The sequence below is a fragment of the Enhydra lutris genome, unplaced genomic scaffold, assembly GCF_002288905.1.
Source record: "Enhydra lutris kenyoni isolate GAN:26980312 unplaced genomic scaffold, ASM228890v2 scaffoldscaffold35, whole genome shotgun sequence".
In the NCBI taxonomy this organism is placed as follows: domain Eukaryota; kingdom Metazoa; phylum Chordata; class Mammalia; order Carnivora; family Mustelidae; genus Enhydra; species Enhydra lutris.
In genome coordinates this window covers 8,066,594-8,090,458 of record NW_019154119.1, presented here as the reverse complement: position 1 = coordinate 8,090,458, position 23,865 = coordinate 8,066,594, and the positions used below count along the sequence as shown (strand labels likewise).

At 47.8% G+C, this 23,865-nt stretch overlaps 1 protein-coding gene across 1 annotated transcript; it reads right to left on the bottom strand.

Moving 5' to 3' along the window:
• Positions 1 to 18,260: 18,260 nt before the first annotated feature.
• Positions 18,261 to 23,628, bottom strand: LOC111154126 (tetratricopeptide repeat domain 32). The gene is made up of 3 exons (XM_022513530.1): positions 23,173 to 23,628; positions 19,247 to 19,413; positions 18,261 to 18,516 (listed from the first exon to the last, which is right to left on the bottom strand). The coding sequence occupies exons 1-3, from the start codon at positions 23,322 to 23,324 to the stop codon at positions 18,389 to 18,391; spliced, it is 447 nt and encodes a 148-aa protein (XP_022369238.1). The 5' UTR covers positions 23,325 to 23,628; the 3' UTR covers positions 18,261 to 18,388.
• Positions 23,629 to 23,865: the final 237 nt, after the last annotated feature.

The window sequence follows — 23,865 nt, the reverse complement described above, 5'->3', positions numbered from 1 at the left end:
GGTTGCTGCTGGCCCTCCTTAAACAGAGCAGGTGAAATTAGAAATTAGATCTTATTTTTAAGTAATCTCTGTGACCAACATGGGGCTCAAACTCATGACCGTGAGACCGAGTTACATGTTCTACTGACGAAGCCAGCCTGACACCCCAGAAATTAGGTGCTCTTGTCCACCTGCTCTGTTCTGTCGCACTGCTCCTTCCCTGCACACGTCCACCCATCTATCTACTAACAAGAGACTAAGACCTCAGTCCCACCGAGACGGGTGGGCCTTGGTGGGACCGCTCTACTCAACTCTTGCCAAGTCTTCCTGGGACATACGTGCGCTCTTGCCCTCCTTGTGGGTTGATAAATGATTCTCCCTCCAGTGTGAACATAAAGACTTCTGGGCTTGCGGAACCTTCCAAAGAAACCACCTGCAGCTGTGCCTTGTCCAGTTCCTATTTTCTGGGGCCCTGGCAAAGGTTCTCTGGGAAGAGACGGTTAGGACCTGAGTCGAGTGCAGGAAGCACGAGGAACGCCAGCCAGGACACTGGGTCTCCGGGGGTGAAACGACTTCATTCATTCTGTGATAGTTACATGGAACAGAGTCCCTTGATACTTAAGACTTACAAGCAACAGTTGATTAGGTTAGAAGACAAGAGAGTATTTAAGGTGTATTTAAGTCGGTCTCTACCGACTGGGGGGCTCCCTACTGTTGCCTTGGGCACAAACATTGCCGGCCCCACCCAGACCCTCCTCCCTCAGGACATCTATGGAGAATCTAGGTCCCCACAGGAAAGGGCCTTCACATGAACGAACTGTCACGTTGGCCAGATTGTCTCTCTGGGAGACGTAATGTGGCCAGTGCAGGCCCTCGTGCTGGACCAGGTGCCAGGAATGTGAGTGAACCACAGATGCCCTGCCGAGGAGGTGACCCAAAGGAGAGGCTCAGATGCACTTGACTGTGGGCAAGGGAGGCTCGTGAAGTGCAGACATAGGGAAGCCTCTCCGAGACTTGCAGGGTGGGAGTGGTCTGGGCAGAGATGGAAGAGCCCCACCCCCACCCCGTGTGCCGCTATCAGCCGGAGAACCCAGCTTGGCGACAGCTGTCCGTGAAGAGCTATGTGCCCGTGGCCTCTGACGCTTGGGACCCCGAGCTGTGGTTGTCACGGCACTGGCTGGCTGTTCCCCGTGGGAGGACTGGGAACTGGCCTGGCCGTCCTTGTCCAATCTGCTCAATCCACTGACCTCTTTCCCACACGATGCATAGACAGCCCGACTCCAGAGGGCAGGTTCGAAACCCAGCTGGAAACCACATGGCCTTCGGCGTCTGCTGTGCTCTTCTGGGACCCCGGAGGGGGTTAGCCATACCTGTATCACCTTGCCCACCTGGGAGCACCCCCACCTTTGCCAGTCTTGCCTCCGGTCAGGAGACTCCCGCTTAGGCGAGGAGGCTGAGCGCAGGTCACTGCACGTGCCGGCCTCTTTGGCCAGTCCTCTGGCCTGAGCTCTGCTCCAGCTGGGGGCAGTGAGCCCGCCACATGCGGCACGCGGCTCACGCAGCCTGCAGGGCTCCACGTGTGGCCTTGAGCCCAGCGTTCCCCAGGGGGTTCCGGGCGGGCACCATCTTCAGGCTGTAGAGGGCTCCCCTTCACTGATTTGGTAAAGTGTCTAGTACTTGCCTTCAGTTTGGAAGGAGGACCCCACCTCTCCAGGAAGAACCCATGTGGGCCTTTTGATGTGAGTAGCTGGTGCCCATTCCCAGCCTTGCCTTCAGCTTTTAGCTCTGAAATTCATTACGCAGACGAGACCACTCCTGTTCACCAGGCTCCGGAGGCCGCTCAAAGCCATGGCAGATGGGGTGCGAGCCCCCCGCCGGGAGGACGGTAGTGTCAGGGGGCAGCACAGCCAAGCTGGGCCACAGCCGCAAGCTGGGCCACTCAGGCCAGGGTGTTCCTGCGGCTCCCCACTCCAGAATGAGCCAAGAGTAACCTGGGCAAGCTTCACTGACCCTCTCAGAGCAAGGGAGGGGCTTGTTCTGGAAAAGCCTCCATAGTTGGCCTTTGAGAGCTCTGGGTGCAGGGGAAGCAGGGACCCAGCCTCTCCAAGCCCCCATTTCTCTACTACCAGCTACCCTGAGTATGGGTAGCATGTTGAGCACAAAGATGCTCTCTGGAAATTGACCCTTTCTCCCCTGACCCCCACGGTTCTGCAAGACGAGCCAAAGTTGTGGTGGCACTGGGCGAAGAGGGGCAGCTGGGCCTGAGCCGCCCCCCAACCCAATTTCAGAGCCAGGGCTGAGTGTGGGCCTCTCCCAGCTGTGACTGGAGAGGCCCTGCCACTGCCCCCTCACCACCTCCAGCTCTCCGACAGATTCCCCACAAGATAAATTCTTTTACTTAAGACTAAACCCTATCCCTTAAGGGCCTTCTCACTAGCGTTCACAGGAGACACAAAAAGACCAAAGAGCATGATGACAAATGAATATTTAGCCCTTCAGCCTCGTGGGACCAGGACAAGATCATGAACAAGGAGAATCTGACCCCAACCAGAGCCCAGTGTACCCATTCTGCACATTCCACAGAACTGCTCCGCACCTGCCACCTGAGAAACTGGGCATGGCCGTCCCAGGGACCTGCTTGTTCTGCTCTCGGGACCTCTACATGGGACACCAGGGTCTGAGCCCTGGGCCAGGACCCCCTGGTGAAGTCCTTCCAAGAAATAACATCACCCATCAGCTGTTGACAGTAAACTCTTTTCCCCAGGGGCACTATGAGGTGAGCTCTAAAAGCAGTTGAGCTGGTGGGCCAAGGAGGGCAAGGAGAAGGTGTGTGGCAGGGTCTGGGGCTGTCAGTCAAAAAGGATGTGTTGGCATGTCAGCCCCAAGGCAGGGCCAGAATCTGAAGCTTGCCTCCAAGCAGTGAGGTACAGGCCAGAGCCATCTCTCCCTGGGAGCTCTCGTGGAGGGAACATCCTGTGTCTCTAAGACAAGCCTAGGACGGAGCTCACAAGGAACGGACTGTGTTTTGATGTGTTGCATGCCAGTTTAACCCCTAGAACCAGAAGAAGTGGCTTCCAGATCCTAAGGCCCCTCAGGAGAGCAGGCAGCTCTTGGAGGTCCTAGGCCCGATGAGTGTAAGTTGCCAAACCCGCCTCATGTGAGAACGGCTGGGCCTCACCATCCTGTAAGGAAGCTGAACCCCATTGACAGAGGGTCCCAGGATCTTTCCCTCCAGTGTGACATGGCCCTGAAGAAAGTGGATACACTGGAGATCAGAGAAGCCTCCTCCATGAAGTGTGTCGATCCCTCTACAGACCCCATCGGCAGGTAGAGATGCCTCTGGCTCTCCGCTCATGGAAACCCCTCATGGTGTTTCAGGAGGCCTCCTGGGCCTCCCACACCCTTGAATCCAGTTGGACCTGTGATCTCCACGCTCCCTCGTTCCATCTTCCAACTCTGTCTTCAGGCCCACTGCCGGCCCTCCCTCAAAGCCACAGCACCTCCCTCCATCCCAAATGAGGCAGACCTTAAGCATATGCCTTGGTGGATTCCAGTTCCAGACGCACTGATCTCTCTACCCCACTGGAGAAGAGGAACCAGACTGTCACAGCTCAAACTCACCTCACATCACTTCCATACCTTCTCCATGAAACTTACCCCCATCTCTTCCTAGGTGAATTCTCAGGCTTCTGAACCCATTTCAAATTCTGCCACTTCCACAAAATGTTTCTCTTCCTTCCCTCACCCCCAACTCCTTTTCCTTTGAACTCTCATAATCACAGAGTCACAACCATATGGTACTTTGGTTGGTTGGTTGTCCTTAATTGTTTATCCTTATTTTCCCTTCCATATGGATCTCCTTGAAGGTAGGGCCATGATCTTTGCCTCTGGTAGCATTCAGCCTTGGCCTTCAACTCCTAAAATGTGTGTGAAAATGAGTCAAGTACCATATTTGTCACTACCTCCTTGAGGGCCTTAGGATACAATGTAAATCAGTATGCCTGAGGCCACCTGGGATAAGACCTCAGGTCGGGAGCCAATCCTATCGCAGAGCAGCACAGAGGCTCAGTGCAGATCCAGTCTACAAAGTCCCAGGTGAAGTGGGGGACAGGCCTGCTCAGGGAGCAGGAATGGCTGTGGAACCATGGTGGTATTCTTGTGTGCTTCCCCAACAAGAGTGTGGCCATCTCCACTCTGATGACCACTGACCCTCCCATTGGCAGGCAAGGCCCACTGAAGAACCACACCTGCGAACCAAGAGAGTCTAGCAGAATCCAAGCATTCTTCCAGTTTAATGTCACTCCTGTTGTACCTCTGTGAGGGGAAGGCAAGGACCACCTGCTCTTGCCAGTTCTTAAAATGGCTTGGATGGCATTCTTTCTCAGTCCCATGTTCTCAGTATACCCTAAAATCGTGGGTTATTTACTTTGAAGGTGACTATGTTGTATATGAAAATGAAGTGGTCTGTGAGAAAGAAGCCCTTGCTGTGAAGGGATGGCCCACAGTCAGGAGAGACCCTGATGGACTAGACGTAAGATGGCCAGTCTCTGGGAGAAGATATTGTTTTATCTTATTTCCTCACCAGATACTGGCTCATACTGGAGATAAAGTAAGCTGGAATAATATTGAGGGACCCCCTCCTTTAGAAGATTACGTGATGTTGCTAAAAACAAACTACCATGTGACTAGATCAAGATCCATCAAGAAAACAGCCACCAACCAACGGGAAAGACCCGTAGAACAAATCTCCGCAGTAGGCTGTCTGGGCTGGGCTCAAACTCCAATTCTGTCATCTTTGTCACTCATAAGTTGGGACCTTGGTGACTTCTCTAATCCTATCTGGTCCTCAGGTCCCCATGTCCATGAAGCAGAGCTACCTTGAGTCCTCTTTTGTTCTGTGATTCCACAAACCAAAGAACCTGCTCTCGATTCCACTCTTACCCTAGACTAATGCTATTCTTCTACTCAGCTAAAAGCTAAAGCTGAGGGGGCAGATCCATCCTACTGGATATAAAAGCCAAAGATTCCATAAGGACAACTTATATGTCAGAGCAAGACCCCTCAAGTGGGGGATCCAATCTCCCTGGGGATCTCAGTGTTACCTGAGCCTACCAAAAGACTAATCCATTCAGCCCATGCAGTTTCTCAGTCAGGATCTTCCCCTGACTTCCAAGCAGTTGCCTCTAGCCCTATGCAGACCTCCTTGAGTGTAAGAAGGGGCAGGATGGACTGAAGGCTGATGCCGATGGTCACAAGGTTTCTCCAAAGTGATTCCCACCTTGTTTGTCTCCAAATTCTTCCTGACAGCTGCAGAGAGTAACCTGTTGGGGGTTACTCTCTGTCTCCCAGAGTGAGAGAATCCTGTACCACTCCTTGGTCAGGAGCCTGGTGGTGAAATCCATCGCATCTGAACCCAAAGAGGGGTACTCTGGGAAAACCACGAAGGTTCAAGCAAGAATCTAGACTTCCGGGTATATGGACAGTTTGGGAACACCGAGGAAAGTCCCTGGGGAGTCCCAGGCCCAGAGTATTTTCTAGGTTTTTTGGAAGAGATCTGGCTCACCAGTACTGCTTGGTGATTTGGCATCAACGTCCAGAGCTCAAGTCCAACAGGAGGTAGGTAACTAGTAACTGGCACTAAGTGTGGGAGGCAGCCTGGCCTAAGTTGGACCTCTAGGAGATCTCCTGCTTGGCCAGTTACTACCTGTGTGAACTGCACCAGTTACTGCCCCTTTTTTAACCTCATCACCTCCTTTTGCAAAATGGGGACTTGAACCTCATTAAGGTTATGGAAGACTCTAGAACTGTTGGTATTCCATCCAATCGGTGGACTTCCTGTTAGGAAGTCTCCCTCTTCCCCACTTCTGTCCTCGCGTGTGTCTACACTGCCTGGCCTGAGTCTGGTTACACCTGAACCCCATGGGGTACAGTGGTGACACCGGGAAGTTCTGCTCACATTCCTGCCCATGAACATCTCCACCACCTCCCCTCCAGCCTCCCAGACAAGCCCAGCCTTCTGAGAGCTGCCTCCAGTCCCAACCAGACTCTGAACTACCCTTCCTGCAGAGCTGTCTGAACAGCACCCTGCATCAAGGCTGCATCTGGCCAGGGCCATTTTGTTCTGTCAGTCCAAGGAACTCTTGCTTGAAGAGGCCTTGCAGGCAGATCTGGGTGAATTCTAAAGGTTCTTTGGCAAAAAACCACCTGGCTCTCACCCATCAAGCTTGTCTAGTGTCTGGCTATGCTAATTTGCAGGCGTTTTATGGGATGTTTAACAAGTCTGGTTATCCTTCTAGAAGAAGGAAGTCCTGGAAGAGAGTCCATAGGAGCCTGAAATTTTAAGTCTTCCTGCCTCAGTGACACCCCCAGCCACACCCACCTTGAACTCGGGCCAGGAAAATGGCCTTGACCATCCAGCCTGGGTTCAGTGACTATGAGGGGCACTGTGCCTGCTGGCCAGATGGTCAAGATCTGAGATGGGAACTTTCGACAGCATGTCATTTGAGACCCCTGCCAGCCAAGACCCTGCCTTTTTCCTCTTCACAGAGCAGCACTCAGAAGTCCTGACCATGGTCCTGGCTGGCTCTCTGCTTCCTCATCACAGCAGTGACCGCTGCCCTGAAACTCTCCAACACAGCCTGTAAGTCACTCCACAAATGACAACCACTTCCAAGTATGAAGACACTTCACCAAGCACACGGCCCCCACTGCCCCAAGGGTAAGGTGCTGTTTGGGCGGTCTTGCTCTCAGTGCTCCGTAGGAGAGGCCCTCCAAGTTTGTTGCCTTAGCATTTGTTTTATAAAATGAGATGAAGGAAAAAAAAAAAAAAAGAAAAAAAAAATGAGATGAAGGACCAGAGCCAAGTCGTCTGCTTTCCTGTGGGCAAGGAAGGAACGTGGGGACAGGGCGAGTTACCCACCGCAGCCTAGAGGTCGTTAGTGGGAGGGAGAGCTGCCCCGGGAAACACAGCTCCCCCAGCCCATCCCCACTTTCTCGTGAGTCTGCCCACCTGTGAAGGATGATCTGTGAGCCCAGCCGTGCCCCTGCTCACCGTGTTGGCCAGGGTCGCCCGCGTGACCGTCGTCACCTCCCCCTCCCTCCCAGGGTCACTATTTAACTCAGCTCTGGGAGTCCACAGCACGCAGCCTGGCTTTGGAGATGATCCTTGGCACGGCTCTTGCTTCCTGCACGTGTGATCTGAGGCCCAAGCTGTGGGCCTCTTGTTGCTGGGGCCCGTCCTGGCCTGGTCCTGAAGCTGTCTCTGCGGAGGGTGGTAAGAGCGTCTCCCTGGGGCCCAGTTCCGGAACTTGTCTCACTTCCAGAGGATGCTGTCATGGCCTGAGCCCTCAGCTGGGCCCCCACTCTGCTTCCTGGCCCATGTAACTGTCTCAGGAGGGCAATGTTTCTCACTATAAAAATGGGTGGTCCATCTTGTTAACCCAGCTGAGAGTCATGGGTTGGTTAGTGGTAAGGGCGGGGCGGGGGGTGCTCTGGGCCATAAAGAGCCCTGGCCGCAGATGTCCCTGGCACAGGGAGGGTGGGTTGGGAGGGGGGCGCTGCGACCCCTGCTGGGCCAGAAGGGCTTTAAGATGCTGGCTTCTTCCCACTGAAGACCTCAGGCCCCCAGGTCATTATCAAGGTTTTAGAAACACCAAGAACATTGAAAAGGAAGAATACCGTTTAAGTGCAAGCACTGGTTTACATAAAGGAGATTCTTACAGGGGCCCTAAGAAGACGGGATTTGCATGTGATCACTAACAATGAATCTTGGAACACTACGTCAAAAACTAATGGTAACTAACATAAAATCAAAATTTTTAAATAAATTTTAAAAATAAAAAATAAAAATGAATAAAAAGCAAAAGGCCGTCAGTAGTGGGTCTAAAAGGCCTGGCAGAAGAACTCAGAGAAGGGGGAGTAGCTCTGAGGAGAGTGAGGAAGGCTTCAGCCAGGAAGTAGCCATCCAGAGCTTTCTTGAAAGGTGAAAGTCTCTAAGTTTGAGGAGCACAAGGCCCAGTCCACCCCGCCCGTGGTGTGGATCCTGGCCCTGATCCAAGACGGCTGCAGCCGCATTGTCTGGAGGGAGAGGGGAGGCTTGCTCCCCGGCCCCTAAGCCCTCCTCCCCTGGAGGTTGGGGGGCTACGAGCAGACCCTCCCTCTACTCCTTCACCCCCTGAACCTCACGCAGCAGCCCCCCCCCCCCCCCCCCCCCACCCCCCCCCCCCCCCCCCCACCCCGCGCAGCCGCCCCCCCCCCCGGCCCCCAACACTTCGCAGCCACATCCCTGAGCGGGGGGTGCAGGACCCAGCTGCCTCGCTGGCCCACCTTCCCTCACTCTCCTGGGAGCAGCCCACTAGCAGCCTCTTTTTCTCTTGTCCCCTCCCCACCGAGAGTCTCACCTGAGACCACCCCGCGGCAGTGCCCACGTGGGCAGGTGAGGTATCCTAGTTCCGAGGCTCTGTTGTTGGAAAAGCATTCCATTCTCTCTAAGCTAAATCCTCCAACCTAGTCCTTCCAAAGAAGTCCAACATCCCCTGTAAATGTGCCTGTCCAGTTGGTTCAAACCCCAGGGCCATTTCCTGTGCCCCTCAAGACACTGGGGATGCCGCGCCGGGAGAGCAGGCAGGCGGGCAGCCCACGCCCACACCTTCCCCTCCCCAGGCTTGCTCGGGCAGCTTGTTCTTGGACCCCATGAAACTTGTATCCTTTCTTGTTTAATTAATACATTTAATTTAATTAATACATGTAAGTATTAACTTAACACATTTATCTTTACTTAAACTCCACTTAATTAACATATAGCGTGTTGCTGGTTTCAGAGGTAGAATTTAGTGATTCGCCGGTGGCATACAACACACAGTGCTCATTCCGTCACGTGCCTTCCTTCATGCCCACCCCGCTGTGGTCCCGGCCCCCTCCTCTCCAGCAACCCTCCATTTGAGAAACTTACATCCTTAAAATAAAGTTTTGACTTGCGTTGAATCTGAGTGAGTTTTGATCCTTGCACCTGAATCTGTCCCAAGGTGGAAACAGCAGGAATTGGTTTGCCCAAGAGAAGTGACTGAGTCACTTCTCTTCCTGTTTGTCAACCTCTCAGTCTGGGCATCCAAAGAACAACCAGACGCCTTTCTCCTGTTGGTGACAAAACGCAGTAGGACGGGAGCCGGCCGGCTGCTTGCCGCTGGGGCTTCGGACTCCATCCTGCCGCGCCAGGGAACCAGGGAGCCGGCCGCCTGCCCTGGCGATGGCGCCAGTCAGCTCAGCCAAGCAGGCCTGACTCGGGCCCTTTGGGAGCAAGTGGGGCTCCCACCAAGATGGTCTGTCCCCTAGGGGGCAAAAAGAGGGAGGAGCTAGTGTTGCCCCAGACTGAGAGGGTTCCAAGGGCGCTGGACTTCCAGTCTCAAAACCAAGAAAGTCCTGGGCAAACCAAGACAATCTGGTCACCCCAGAAGCAGCTTAGGTACAAGGAAAAGAAGAATCTGGAACTTTCTATGAACTTGGTCTCCAGCCTCATTAAAGGCTAATTGAAGTCTAAGTTAAGTCAGGACTCTTCCTTTCGGTAAAATAGAAATTCTGTCAATGTGGAAGAGATATCATGAGACCTATGTGAGAACACATGGAAGATGACAGGCCCTTGTGTCACTGGAAGTTTCTCTAACTAGTCCTTGACCCTCATCCCAGTAGACTTCCTCCTCTTGCACTTCTAGTTTCATGTGAACTTACCATTCCCCTTCCCATGATCGCAGGTTAAATTATCACCTGTGTCTACACAGGTGGAAACACCACTGGGTCTACATTCCCCTTCTCCTCTACCCTCCCAAAGTTCTTTATACCAGCTTCCTTTCCTGTAGCCCCACAACCTGCCTGTGCTTTGGGGCACCCTCGCTACTTAGGGGGAGTGATCTGGGTGTCTGTGCACCTAACACTTCTCTGCATCAGGTTTCTGGCCCCTCGCACAGTTCACCACAGGGCTGGGGCCGAGGGGCTCCATCTGGAGGCAGGTGTAGATTTGGCGTCAAGATGAGTGAAAACAGATATAGACCAAAGTGCTTCACTAACTAGAAGCCACTGTTATTCTTAAAGGGAGAGCTCAGATGGACTCAAGTTCTATTCTTAACCATCTGCACGACCTTTGCGTGTCTTTGTCTACCCATAACATAAAGGGTACCGGGGAGGGGGCAGGGAAGGAAAAGGCAGAACACAGGGGATTTGTAGGACAGTGAGAATGCTGTGTGTGATATCATGATGGACCTATGACCTCAGGCATTTGTCCAGACCTACAGAATGTGCCCTACGAAGAGTGACCTAAGGTCAGCTATGAACTTCGGGTGATGAGAATGTTGTCCATGTAGGTTCATCCTTGGTCTGGAAAAAAAAAAAAAAAAAAAAAAAAACCACCACGCTGGGGAGTGATGTTGGTCATGAGGGAAGCTATGCCTGCGTCACGGGGTAGAAAGTGTAGGTCCATCTCTGTACCTTCCTCTTTTGTCGTAAACCTAGAACTCTACAAAATAAAGTCTTTTCAATAAGCAAATGATAAGTAAATAAAAATCAAGGAGATGATTTCTCAAGTTCCTTCCAGCTCAAGTGCCATATGACTCTGATTAAAATTATATGCCCATTAAGCAATTCAAAAGGAATTATGTCTAGAACTGTGAGCGCTAGCAGACAGAGGAGGAAGAGCACTTGAGGCGAGGGCAGGCTGCTCCCCAGCCCGGGACTGCTGGCTGCGGTGGTAATTGATGAGGACAGAGCACGGCAGTGTTTTCTGAGAGCCCGTGAGTAGGAAGCCCGAGGAGGCTATACATTAGTCATGTCTGAAAATCCTTCTCACGGGTACCGTGAGCCAACAGAGCTAGCCACGGCTACTTGCCCAGACGAAGGACCTATTGATCCAGAAAAAGAGGAACAGTGAGCCAGCATTGCTTGATTTGCTCAATAGTGATGACTTTTTCCAGGGAGGAAACCCCACATGAAACTATTGCAGATGGAATCCTGGACCGAGGCAGGCCCCGACGTGATAACTCAGTGTTATCCATCATGCCAAATTCCATGGTACCAATGTGATCTCCAATTTGAGAGAGGAAACATACCACCCACCCTCCCCGGGAAACTCAAGTCCTTGGGAGAGTCAGGGGAGCTGAGGGAAGTCTCCCAGCATCTGTCCTTTCCTCCTCTTCCTTCCTCCATTGCTCAAATAGAATGAATAGAATGGATGAGGGCAGAGAGCCTGATCAGACACCCCTGGCTTTCAGGCACCTGGGCTTATACCTGGGCCAAGTGCCAGAAAGACACATCCAAATGCAGTTCCTGTCCTCGGGGTCCCCAGCTCCATGTGAGGGGAGCCACAAACCCCCAGGAAACGGAAGAGCATAATCAGATGCTGAGCTGAATGATGTAGACAAGGGGTCCCCAGGCCTCAGTGTGCACCGGCGTCTTCCGGGGGCCGGTGAAACACACTATCAGAACACACTCTGAGATACATCCAGCTGATGCCAACGTTACGGGTCTGCGGACCACATTCAGTGGCAAAGGTGCTCTGTCTAGATCGTACTGAAATTCTGGAGAACAAGGGCATGAGTCTGGGCTGATATTGACAGAGAAGGGTTCACGGTAGTTGCTGAAGCTTCAAGAACGGGCAGGACTTGAATAAATGAGGAAAAGAGGGTGTTCTGGGAGAGAACACTGGGAGCAGAGACAGGAGGGTGGGAGGAGGTTAACAAGGGTAGAGAAGACGACGCTGGCCACTGTCACACGCTGGTATCCGTGGCAGATGCGGGCTCAGGCTCCAGGCACAGGCACCTCACTCCATCAGCCCGCCTCCTCTCCTCCCCATTCAAGAGGCTGCTCCAGTTCCGGGGAGTCTATTGGCAGCCGGTCTTCGCAATGGAAATGATGATTGTTCTGCGAGCCCCAGTGACAGCTCCCAGTCCCGCCACTCAGCCAGCTCGGATGGCGTCTCGCCTGGTTTGTTGGAATGGCTTGTCGCTTGGCTGTCTCAAAGGACTCCCACTTGTCTTTCCAGTCTCGAGCCAGAGGAGCCTCTGTCCTCCAAGAGCTGAGTGTCTTGAAGGCACACAGGGTGGTTGTGAACTTCTCAGCAGACAGCCAGGGCAAACCAGCATGTTTTGTAGGGTCCCTGGTCATGAGCCCCTCTCCTGATTCAGTCAGGAGAAAGGGAAATGAGGCCCCTTCCTTCACTCCCCCTCCTCGGAGATCTGTAGTTGATAGGCTCATTGTCACCAAATGCTTACTCCTCCTTGCAGAGTGGCATTTGTGGATGCAAGCACACCAAGGTGTACGTGTAAGACATCTGTCATTTAGAAATTGAACTAACATTAGGTGCTGACTCAGTTTCCCAGGGCCGCCATAACAAAGCACCACAGACTGTGGAGCTGCTAGCAACAGAAACGCATTTTCTCCCAGGTCTGGAGACTCGAAGTCTGACCTCGAGGTGTCAGAGGGGCTGTGCTCCCTCTGGAGGCTCCAGGACAGGATCTTTCCTTGCCCTCCTCCAGCTCCTGCTGGCTCCAGCTGATTCTGGCTTGTGGCTACTTCCATATGCACCTGGCCTTCTCCCCTGTGTCTGAGTCCAAATTCCCTTCTTATAAGGACATCGGCCACATTGGATTAATGGCCGTACCCCATCCCAATATGATCTCACCTCAACTACTTAACATCACAGCAGCCCCCTTCCCCAACAGCATCCCATTCAGAGGTACTGATGGTTAAGACCTCCAACATATCTTTTGGGGGACACAATTCAACCCATAACAGGTACCTGTTATAAAGCCCTATTAAAACATTAAGTCCTTGCTGAATCAACCTTGTCTTTTAGAGGACTTTCTTCCTCTAAAACTAGAACAGTGAGCTGTTTAAACTAAAAAAAAAAAAAAAAAAAAAAAAAAAAAAACTAAAAATCAGGCCCCTTTTCAAGATCAACTGAAAAACAAGAGATCAAACACTTGTCCACCCCACACCTACTGGCCAGCAATGAATCTGTAAGATCTAAATAGCAACTTAATAAGCAGATTTGATAATGAACTCATTAATCCACTCACCATATCTGAGGACCCTCTGTGTCCCGGGCTCCGTGCCAGGCGCTGATGATGGAGCATGAGCAAAGCAGGCCAAGGTCCCTACCCAGGGGGTAGCCTACCTCCCGGTGGGAGAAGACAGGGAGACAAAAGGAATAAACACGTGGAATGGGTAGACAGAGGTGAGATGTGTGATGGGGATTTGCAGTCAGAAGAGGGTCCCACCGTCTGGGGACAGAGGATCAAAGGCCTGAAGGAGGAGAGGGCCAGAGGTTGAATGAGGGGCGGGAGGGAGCAGCTGCACCAAGGCCTTTAGGGAAATTGCCGCTTCCTCGGACAGACAAGCCACTCCAGGGTGAGAGCCAAGGCAGACCGGTTGGGAGACCTGCAAAAAGAAAAGGTTGGGGGTGGGGGGGAGCAGGGGGGTCCTGTGGGCCTGGGGTGGTAGCAGGGAGCAGAGTGGGGAGCCCCGAGAGCCCTGTCTGGGACAAGCTCAGGCTGCACTCTCGCAACTCCCATCTTAAAGAGAACGCTCTAAAAAAGTGGAAATAGGTTCAGGAAGACGTGGTGCCAAGAGGAATACAGTCAGAGGTGTTCCTGGTACAAACTGGCCAAAATTGCCTAGAGGGCACAGATCTACAGGAACGTGGTGAAAAGAACTCAAACTGAGGTTTTAAAGATGTGAGTGGTGGGAGCAGGAAAGTGAGCGGTTTGACACTTTGTTTCCAGTTGTTCTGATTAAAGCGGTTACTTCTGGAGGAGTCGGGGTCTTAGTCTCCACTTAGCCCTCCTGTATGGTTTTAATTTTTAAATTTTAAATTTTATTACCGTATACCTTATTAATTTTATATCAGAAAATCGGCACGCATCATGGGTCCAAGCAGAATGAGGCCAATTGCTATGTTCTTACTGAGAAGAATGTCCCAGATCAGCAGTCATTTAAATGACTGAATAATGATACGTGTGCCATTAATCTGTGCATGGCCGTGCACACATATGTCTGTGTACTTGTCCATCGATCGAGAAAGGTCTGGAAGGATAGATACAACTTCAGAGTGGTTCCTTTTGCCCCTTTTGCCACGTGAGAAGAGGAAAATGCCTGGGGGTGGAGGGTGGGGGGTGGGGGTGGCTTTTGTTTTCTACATTCTCTGCCCTTTCGCCTACTTTTCAAAGGAGTACCTACATGGGTTGCAATTTAAGGTTAAGGTCTTCCCCATACTCTGCTCCAGTCAGAGCTCAATTAAACTTCTCATAATCCGAACAAGAATCATTGAAATTTCAAATGAACAGGCAGTAGAAAATTCCAGTCCCTCTTTTCTCTTAGTCCTGTGAGAAATAAAACACTATATAATGGCAAAGTCTATTAAAGTTGGTTTTGTTTTCTCAATAGAAGTGTCCAAATATAAACTGTTTAAAACTAAGCATGACTCTTCTAAGAAAACAGAATGAACACATGACAAATATCTATTTGACTCATGATTGAGAGAACCAGCCGGATGGTCAAAGAGCATTTAAGGAACTGAGTATTTACAGTCAATGACTAATTGGGGAATTAAGTCACTAGGTTAAGCTAGAATCATAACTAGTTAATGTCCTCCGGGGTGATAAAACCATGATACCATTTCTACCAGAAAGAAATCAGTTGCATGTTCTCTGGACAAAAATCTGTAAATTACATGTAATCTCAGAGAATTTAATAGTCCCTGGGTGGGTCTATTAGGCTGCGCTCAGCATATTGAAAGGATATGCAATCTTCCTTTTGCCTTGCTTATAGATGTTGGATACTTTTTCTTAACATAAGATACAAATTTACATATTGGCAGCTGAGGGTTTCCATTTTCCAAATGGAGTTTGCTCTTAATATTAATCTGCTTTTCACCATCTTCTGTGTCTATTTTCAATCAGAAAGGAAAATTACCAACAAGCAAGTTTAGAATTGCAATAATGTTCCATGGTAAAAGCTAATTTTAATATTGTTTTGCTACTCACCTTGATGGATGCTAAAACAACTCACAGGCAATTTAAATTTTGTATCAGGATCAAAGGGGAAAAAAAAGAGTTCTCATGTCTGCTTTGAGTGGATGCCAACAACAAAAATCAACTGATACTAACTACAGTTTCAAATGCTTTCATGGATTTTGGAACAGGACTTTGGGCAAGTTACTGCATTTCTTAGCCTCGGCTTCATCCTCTATGAAAAATAAGACTTTCCCTGCATTATTGCATGTGAGATGAGATGCTGACAGACACAAGCCTGGGAGCGTCCTGCTGAGTTCTTCCCTCACTGCGTTAATGTACACTCACAGCTCATAATTTCTGCTTTTGGGGCTTCCCTTGTGGGTGTTTCTCATTTGTCTTTTGCTATATGGATGTGTCCTTTTATCTCCTTGTGATTTGAAGAGATATAAACTATGTTTTTAAATCTTACCAATGGCTTTGCATCTCAAAAAAAAAAAATATTTCTCTTCTTTCCTTTTTTGAAAAGAAGTTTTTTTTTTAAGTCCCCTAATGTTAGATGTGAAATTTAACAAATCTCTCTGACCAAATGCCATGTAAACTGGAATCACTTTCCCATAATTTGCCGCATTTTCGAAAAATACAGAAAACACCAAAACATTAATTTACCTGGAAGCTATCACAGTAACACAATTAGTTCGTGTAGTGATCGTTCAGTTCACTTTTCACTGGATGTTTCTCAACAGTTTTTGTAAATAGCAACCTCTTCACTCAAATACGGTAATTAAAATGTGCTAAAAGAAGAGTGAAATTTCCGTGTCTTAGCCTCAAACGAGGCATACCCTCCCATTTCCCCAGCACAGTTGGTGTTGCGCTACTTAGCGGGATGAGAGGATCCTTTGGGACCCTCCATCTGTTGTGTCTGTAAGCTCTTTGGTATTGTGAAGGACTGTAATGTGTAGCCCTTCATTTGCCCAAAAGTGTTTTTCTTCTTTTCTTTTTTTTTTTTAAGATTTTATTTATTTATTTGACAGACAGCGATCACAAGTAGGCAGAGATCACAAGTAGGCAGAGAGAGAGAGGAAGCAGGCTTCCTGCTGAGCAGAGAGCCCGATGTGGGGCTCGATCCCAGGACCCTGGGATCATGACCCGAGCTGAAGGCAGAGGCTTTAACCCACTGAGCCACTCAGGCGCCCCCCAAAAGTGTTTTTCTGTTATAACTTCAGCAAGTGCAGTTTGCAAGAGGACTATGAGACCCCAAAACCTTGAAAAATTGGTTTTAAAAGCAGTAGAGAAACTGAATGCACTTAAAAAACATTGAACTGTATACTTTAAGTGTGAACTGTATGCTGTGCAAATTATATCTCACTTAAGTCCTTTAAAAATTGTACAGAAAGAAAAAAAATGAGTGTAGTAAGCATTCATGCCATTACACCTGATGAAATTATTGTAAATGTACTTATGTAATTTCAAATTGCTAGTACTTACACTTGTCTTAATTGCTCAATTAATATATTTTTCTAACTGTGAAAAGTATTTGGGTATCTTGGGCTAAAATGGAATTCATAATTTTTTTTCCATTAAAATTAATGGATTTTGAGGTGCCTGGGTGGCTCAGTCAGTTAAACGTCTGCCTTCGGCTCAGGTCATGATCCCAGGGTCCTAGGTTTGAGCGGGGCATCCGGCTCCCTGCTCTGCCTCTCCCTCTCCTTGCTTTTCCCTCTCACTCTGCCTGTCGCTACCCCTGCTTATGCACTCACACACTCTCTTTCTGTCAAATAAATAAATACAGTCTTTTAAAAAAAATTAAATTAAAAATGGCCACTTTTTTTTCACGTAATGGCTTTTCACTTAGAAACATTTTTTAGGGACAAATTAAGTTTGTTAGGCAAGAAAGAGGTTTAGGAAACTGAGTTAAAGTTTTAAGGGGGAATTAGGTTTGGCAGAGAGGTTACAAAGATCCATGCAAATGCCAAATTGATTTGCCCTGAAGCTAGGTTGGCTTCCACCACACCCACTGAGAAAGATTTTCAGACCAGCAAAATGATGGGAGTGGGGGGCAAGACTATGTAGTGAGTGAGGGGAGGTTAGAGAAGTCAGGGAAAGAAAAAAGAGAGAAGATCCAGGAGAGGGCAAAATCGGTAATGACTAAAAGCTGACTGGGAAAGAATTTCCTGTTCCACCAGCAGACTGTAGTTTGCTATCAGAAAGTAAATCGTTGGCTTCATTCAGTTCTGGATTTCAGAAAAAAAAAAAGCATAAATAGCTCCAGGTTTTCTGTTGGTGTAAAAGTAATTCTCTAAGCTCAGAAGTAACTTCTATCCATTTACTCTCTTACCTTACTTTGTAACAAACCACAACTTTCTCTCTTGTTTTTAGGGAGAGAAAGGCTGGAAGATGACACAGTTTCGGTATATTTTTAGTAGAAATGCTAAAATAGGAGAAATCGGAGCAACAGCACACATAGAATATCTTGAAGGCACATAACAAAGGTGTTATTTAGCAAATCAGAAATTTAGAATCTGTGTAACACCTAAAGTTTTGATCAAGAGATAAAAATATATTATCCTTCAGTTATTTCCAGTAATAAGACAAGAGAAAAATAAGCATCTGGGTTCTAATTAGCAAGTACTGAATCTGACCTTCAGTGATTTTTTTTTTTTTTTCTGACAAAAGGATGAAGAATCATTGAATTCAAGAAACTAAACAAATTCTTTTACAGAGTTTTGGTTTTTGGTTTTGGTTTTTTCATATTACATCTGACCCCAGTCAAGAGTAAGGAAAAGAGAAGAGAAGCCAAGAGAAGGGGCACCTGGGTGGCTCAGCCCAGATGTCAAATTTTTTTTTTAAAGATTTTATTTATTTATTTGACAGAGAGAGATCACAAGTAGACGGAGAGGCAGGCAGAGAGAGAGAGAGGGAAGCAGGATCTCTGCCGAGCAGAGAACCCGATGTGGGACTCGATCCCAGGACCCCGAGACCACGACCCGAGCCGAAGACAGCGGCCCAACCCACTGAGCCACCCAGGCACCCAGATGTCAAATTTTTAAAATAAAAAGTTGGGAACAAAAATAATAAAAAATATAACGTTAATGAAGAAAATGTCACACATTTCTTTAAATATTTTACTGTAATCATATACAACTATGCATTGATATTATTTATTTATACTTTACAAAAAGCAGTTATTCAACAGTAGCTCGAGCTGAAATTAACTACTTTAAATATATTATTTAACTTTCAGTGCTAAGGCATGAATCTCTTCATCTTAAATATATATCAAAATAGCTTGTCGCCAAAAAAAAAAAAAATAGTAATTACTCAACACCTACTTTACATTATAAAGAATGAGATGCCAGGTATTATAAGGGTCATGAGTCAATATTTTAATTAAGTTAAAACTTGCAAAAATTTTTTCAATGATTTCTTCTTTGTTTTTCTTCTTTGTCTAGAATAGTCTGTTTTAAGCTCAAAGCAGCATCTTGAAATCCAGGATTTAAGTCTAATACCTTCTTGAAATCTTCCAAAGCATCATCAAAGTATCCTGTACCAGGACCCAAAAAATGAAAAAGAATAATAAAACTGAGTATTTCTATATATTATTCATAACAAAGTTCAGATACACGTGCTTTTGTATTTATGAGCTTTCAACCACACCTAGTAAAGGATTTTTTTTCTTCTTAATAATGATATATGGATGTGTATATCAAAGTAATTTTGCATGCCCTTACAGAATAATTAAAATTAAAATTTTAAATTAGCTTTAAATGAACACTTAAAATTGACTCTGGGTTTATTTCTTGAGATTTAACAGAGAAATAGCATAAAACGTCATAAAATCTCAACAAAATCCTATCTTTAAGGAACAGAAAATTGGTATTCCTTTTAACACTTTAAAAAAGAAACAGTACCTACAGTCCTTTGATCTAAGGATCTAAAACCCCTTCACTTTATATTGTCTTGTGTGCCTGTAAAAATTTTAACTCAGAAAAGTTCCACAGGTGATCATCCGTGCTGAGCTCACTTCACAGTTGGGAATGCACAGGCACAAAGTAACGGGGTCACTCTCATCGGTCTCCAGGTCCAATCCTCACCCCAATGCTCCACTGTAAAGCCTACCAGAAGCCTAAAATAAATGCTTCCTTTGTTTCAGGCACTACACCCAAATTTTATGCGACATTAAGACTTGATGTCTACTACATTAGTTTCACATTTGAGGGCTCTGAATTCATAACATAAAGTCAAGGGCAAAAGGGAAAAAAGATAATTCTTACCCAGCCTATACAGTATCAACCCTCTGTTGTAATACGGAACTTCGAAAGTGGGTTGGACTTGTATGGCCGATGTGTAGTCCTCCATGGCTTCATAAAAATCAACCCTGAAGTATTTGATTTGCCCCCTGTTGTTGTAGGCAGTAGCCAAATCCTCAGGGCTGCATTTGCTTTAAACAAAGAGTTCACATTAAAAACGTGTGTTACCAAATTCCTCTCATTTCCACTTTCATTCTCTTTTGGGTATTGTCCAGCTTCATAGCCTGTGACATGCAGTATCTACACCGGAAAAACCAAGTAAAGAAATGAAATGCAAAGAAATGAGGCAGAGGAATCCGGGGCGCCTGGGTGGCTCAGTGGGTTAAAGCCTCTGCCTTCAGCTCAGGTCATGATCCCAGGATCCTGGGATCGAGCCCTGCATCGGGCTCTCTACTCAATGGGGAGCCTGCTTCCTCCTCTCTCTCTGCCTGCCTCTCTGCCTACTTGTGATCTCTGTCTGTCAAATAAATAAAAATCTTAAAAAAAAAAAAAAAAGAGGCAGAGGAATCAATTCTTGTTTAATCCCTTTACCTAATTTATAGCGTGGCAGCGCTACCCTGTCAGTCCGAAAAACACATTCATTTTATAGTGTGTTCAGAGCCCCGTGCACTGTCAACTTGTTTCGCAGAACGCAACATTCAAAAATTATTCATTTTCTAAGCATGCGCCAGCCAGCAGGGCAAAGAAGACAGACCAAATTCAACCTTAGCCAGGAGGAAAAGCCAGCCCAGAGCTCCAGCTTGCAATGGATGTATCACAAACTGAATCATCAATGTTATTCTCAAATTTTTAAGTGATCCCACCAAAAATGAGATTTTAAATCATGTTTCACCAGTAAATAAATACAAGCTGACCAAAAGTGAAGAATCAACATGCTGTTGCCCAAGGAGGGGATGGAGCTGCCCTCCCTCTCATCTTAGTTACGATCGCCCCAGCAAGGCCACACTCGCCTCCTGCGAGGAGGACATCGGGGCTCAGGCTCATTCTGGGGGTCCTGTGTGCCGAAGGGACTCTGCTTCTGAAAGCTCCAGAGGCTTCCCCAGGAGCTGTGAGTGGGCAGGGTCTCCAACAAGGGGTCTCCGACCAGCCACCTGCTCAGCAGGTCACCCCTCCTCTGCCCGACGATTCATGAAGAGAACATGAACGGACTCTGCTCCAGGTCAGAGACAATTCTGTTTTCCTTTTTTTCCTAACTGGTTCTCAGATTTGAATCAAACAGAACAGGTGCAGGCTACACTCATCTGTCATTTCTTCATTAAGCCCCCAGTACAAAGTACAGTCCTCAGAAAACATCGTGACTGCTGTCAGTGCCAGCAAAAGAGATTTCTGTTAATATCTAGATCCTTGAGATATGACAGGCACGGCAACCACTGCTACCATAAGAGGTATGCACAGGGGTCTCCTTCAAGTCTAAGTTTACTAACGATGGACAAAACTACTGCAGCATGAGAAAACTTGCTTCCGGGAGCTATGACAGAGACTGGGTGCAAGACCACGTCCGGACGCCACTAGCACCAGGTTTGAAACTGGAGGAACAGGAGGACACACTCGCTTCAACTCTCTCTGTTATGATACTAGGTGAACTGCTGCCCCATAAAGGGTTTTAAGAAAAATGCAGCCTCAGAACTCCAGAAAGGTTTCAGAGAGTCAATTTTTAAGCTTCGAAACTTTGTTGTGAGTTTCTTATATTCCGAGGATCATAGAAAGTTTGGTCTAGAATTAGATCTCATTACAACAAATTCTAAAAGCCTACTTTTCATGTGGAAACTGCTTCATATTTTAAAGATGTGGGTTAACTACTGAAGCCGAAATGTTTTTGATAATATTAAGATTTTTGTAATGATAGTATTTATCACACTAGAATTTAACTTCCTAATACAAATGTGGATTTTTTTTTACATTTGCAAGCTTTAGCAAAAAAAAAAAAAAAAAAAGGAAAGTTAGGTTTATGACTAAGGCTGCACTTTGGGATATGAAAAGAAAATGTAAACCATTCAGAGTGACAGGCATGCAAAAATTGCAAATGCTTCTTCAAAATGGTTCAGTGACCCATTATTTTAAAAAATAAATTTAAGCTAAAAGACCTATTTAAGGAAAAATATCTGAAATGACAGAATTCATTTTAAATTCATGAGTTCCTAGAAGAATTTCAGAACTATAAGGAAATTAGAATGTTCATTCAGGCATGCTGAGCGACCTTCTAGTAAACCATGGAGGTTTTCTTTCCTGCACTGGTAAGAAGCAGATATTACATCTACTATAAACACACACGGGTGCTCTTAGGTTAAATGTATAAAGGAGACTAGATGGTGTCAGTATACCTATTGCTGATGAATACTTTTTGAAACCTAGTAGCTAAGTCTACTCTTTGAGCTTGAAATGATAGAAAACTACATTTTTTATGTTTACTAATCTTTTTTTGGTGGGGTGGGGGAGGCTCAGGGGATGGTGCTACTGTCTTATTGCCTGTTCAGAAATTTCTATTAACTGTTACCTTGGTGTATTATCAAAACATGAAAGGAATTTTATTTTTCTGGTTTAATTCCATGAGTTTAGCAAATTGTGCCTCGGGGCCCCTGGGTGGCTCAGTCATTAAGCGTCTGCCTTCGCTCAAGTCATGATCCCAGGGTCCTGGGATTGAGCCCCCCATCAGGCTCCCTGCTCAGCCGGGAGCCTGCTTCTCCCTCTCCCACTTCCCCTGTTTGTGTTGCCTCTCTCACTGTCTCTCTCTGTCAAATAAATTTTTTAAAATCTTTGAAAAAAAATTGTAAGTCTCATACAAAAGACAAGCTGGCATGCTGTCAAGAAAAACCAAATCCTTGAAGGGAGAGAAGGGTGATGGTGCAGACAATTCAAAACCGTCAAAAAGCTGTTCATTCTACTCCTCTGTTTCCTCATTCTAGTCCACATCACTCCATCAACAAAAACAAAGGCAAAACTTGGAGGACCATCAAATGCTACACATCCAGGCATAAACCCAAGGCTCTCTGGGCAAGCAGATATTAGCAGGTGAAGTCGCTAATATCACAGAAAGACATTATAAGCTTTCTAATCGAGGTACACGGCACCACCTAACATATGATCGCCACAATACTGGATCTGAACCGGATCAAACCTCAGGATTTCACTACCAACTTACAAGCAGTGTAGGAGACAGGGGACCGTATTAAATGACATCAGGGGAATGACTTCAGCAAATCCAAAATATGGGGAACTCTCAAAACACCGGACTGGCTTCCTCGACAAAGTTCAAGGGGAAAAAAAAGGAAGGGGAGCCTTACAGATGAAGAGACCTGGTGTGCATCCTGACTGGAACCAACTGCTAAAAAACACATCAGCCTAACAAAAACGTTATTAATCAATCAGGAACCAACACTGACTGCGTATTTCATAGTAAGGAATCATGTAATAATAATGATACTGTGGTTGTTTCCGTAAGAATCCTTAATATTTAGAAATGCATTTTTTGAAATATCCATGGATGACTGTGGGGTGAAATGGTAGTATTTAGGCCGAGTGATATCCTCCTCTACTACACACACACACACACACACGAAAAACGAAGCACTCTTGCGGTGATGTGGCGACCGACCGGAGTAGCGGTCCCGGGTCCTAGCGAGTCACCTCGCCGTCTCCAGGTCTCAGACACCCGCTCGTTAAAATGGCAGGTGGAAAAGCCCTATCGGCTCTAAGTCTTGGGTCAGAGTGAGTAACGTAGGAGACCTCCCGGGGGGAGGGCAGCACGCGCCCCTCGCCGCCCTCTGGAAAGACAAACGCTCCGCCCGACGCATCTCCGGTCCCGGGGAGCTCAGGCGGCGGAACCGTGGACCTGACATACCCAGCCACCCACGTCTCGGAGGCGCCGCGACCCCACTTCTCGCGATAGTTACCTGCCGGGCGCCGCTCCCACGGAGCCTGCACCTGCGCACTGGCGAATGAAAGCGGAATACAGGGCCTCGGCCTCGGCGTAGTCGCCCTTCTCGAAGTGAGCTTGGGCGAGTGCCAACGTCGCGTGGCTTTGTTGCCCTTGCTGCCCATCCATAGCGGTCGGAGGCCTAGCGTTCCGTGTACAAAGGGGGTTGACTTCTGGGCGTTTAGAGGTGGCGCCACAGAGTCACTTCCGCACTCCGGAATTTAATTTGACCGCAAAACCTCGGCGCTTAGCGAAGGGGGAAGTTTGTACCTTCGGAGGACCCATCATCTCGCGAGATCAAGCTCACGGCACCGGCGGGGAACTCGCGCGGCCGGGGAAATCCTGGACGGACTCTTCTGAAATGCGGCGCCGTTATTGCTGCGGGTTCCGCCTGCTTCCTTTTCCAGAATAGCAGTGGACTGATGGGCCCAAACTGGTTTCCGTGTCGGTCGACTGATGTTGCGAAGAGCTTGTCCTTTGTCACAGCGAGTTGTTGGGGGAGGGAGCCTTACGATGCCAGAAGCAGGAGCAAGCTTGGTTTCTTTCGAATGGCTCAGGGGCCCGCAGATTCTAACGCCCCTCGGGGTTCCAGCGTCCGCTCTTAGCAAGACATCTGGGAGAGGGTGGCTGCGGTTACTCTGAGACACTGTAGAAATCCCTCGAGCTTAGC

Excerpts from the sequence above, each read along its gene's own strand:
- LOC111154126 (XM_022513530.1), bottom strand. The coding sequence starts at position 23,324 with ATGGATGGGCAGCAAGGGCAACAAAGCCACGCGACGTTGGCACTCGCC. Across the intron at positions 19,414-23,172 it reads GTGGGAGCGGCGCCCGGCAG|CAAATGCAGCCCTGAGGATT; the intron begins GTAACTATCGCG and ends CTTTGTTTAAAG. Across the intron at positions 18,517-19,246 it reads GTTGATACTGTATAGGCTGG|GATACTTTGATGATGCTTTG; the intron begins GTAAGAATTATC and ends GTCCTGGTACAG.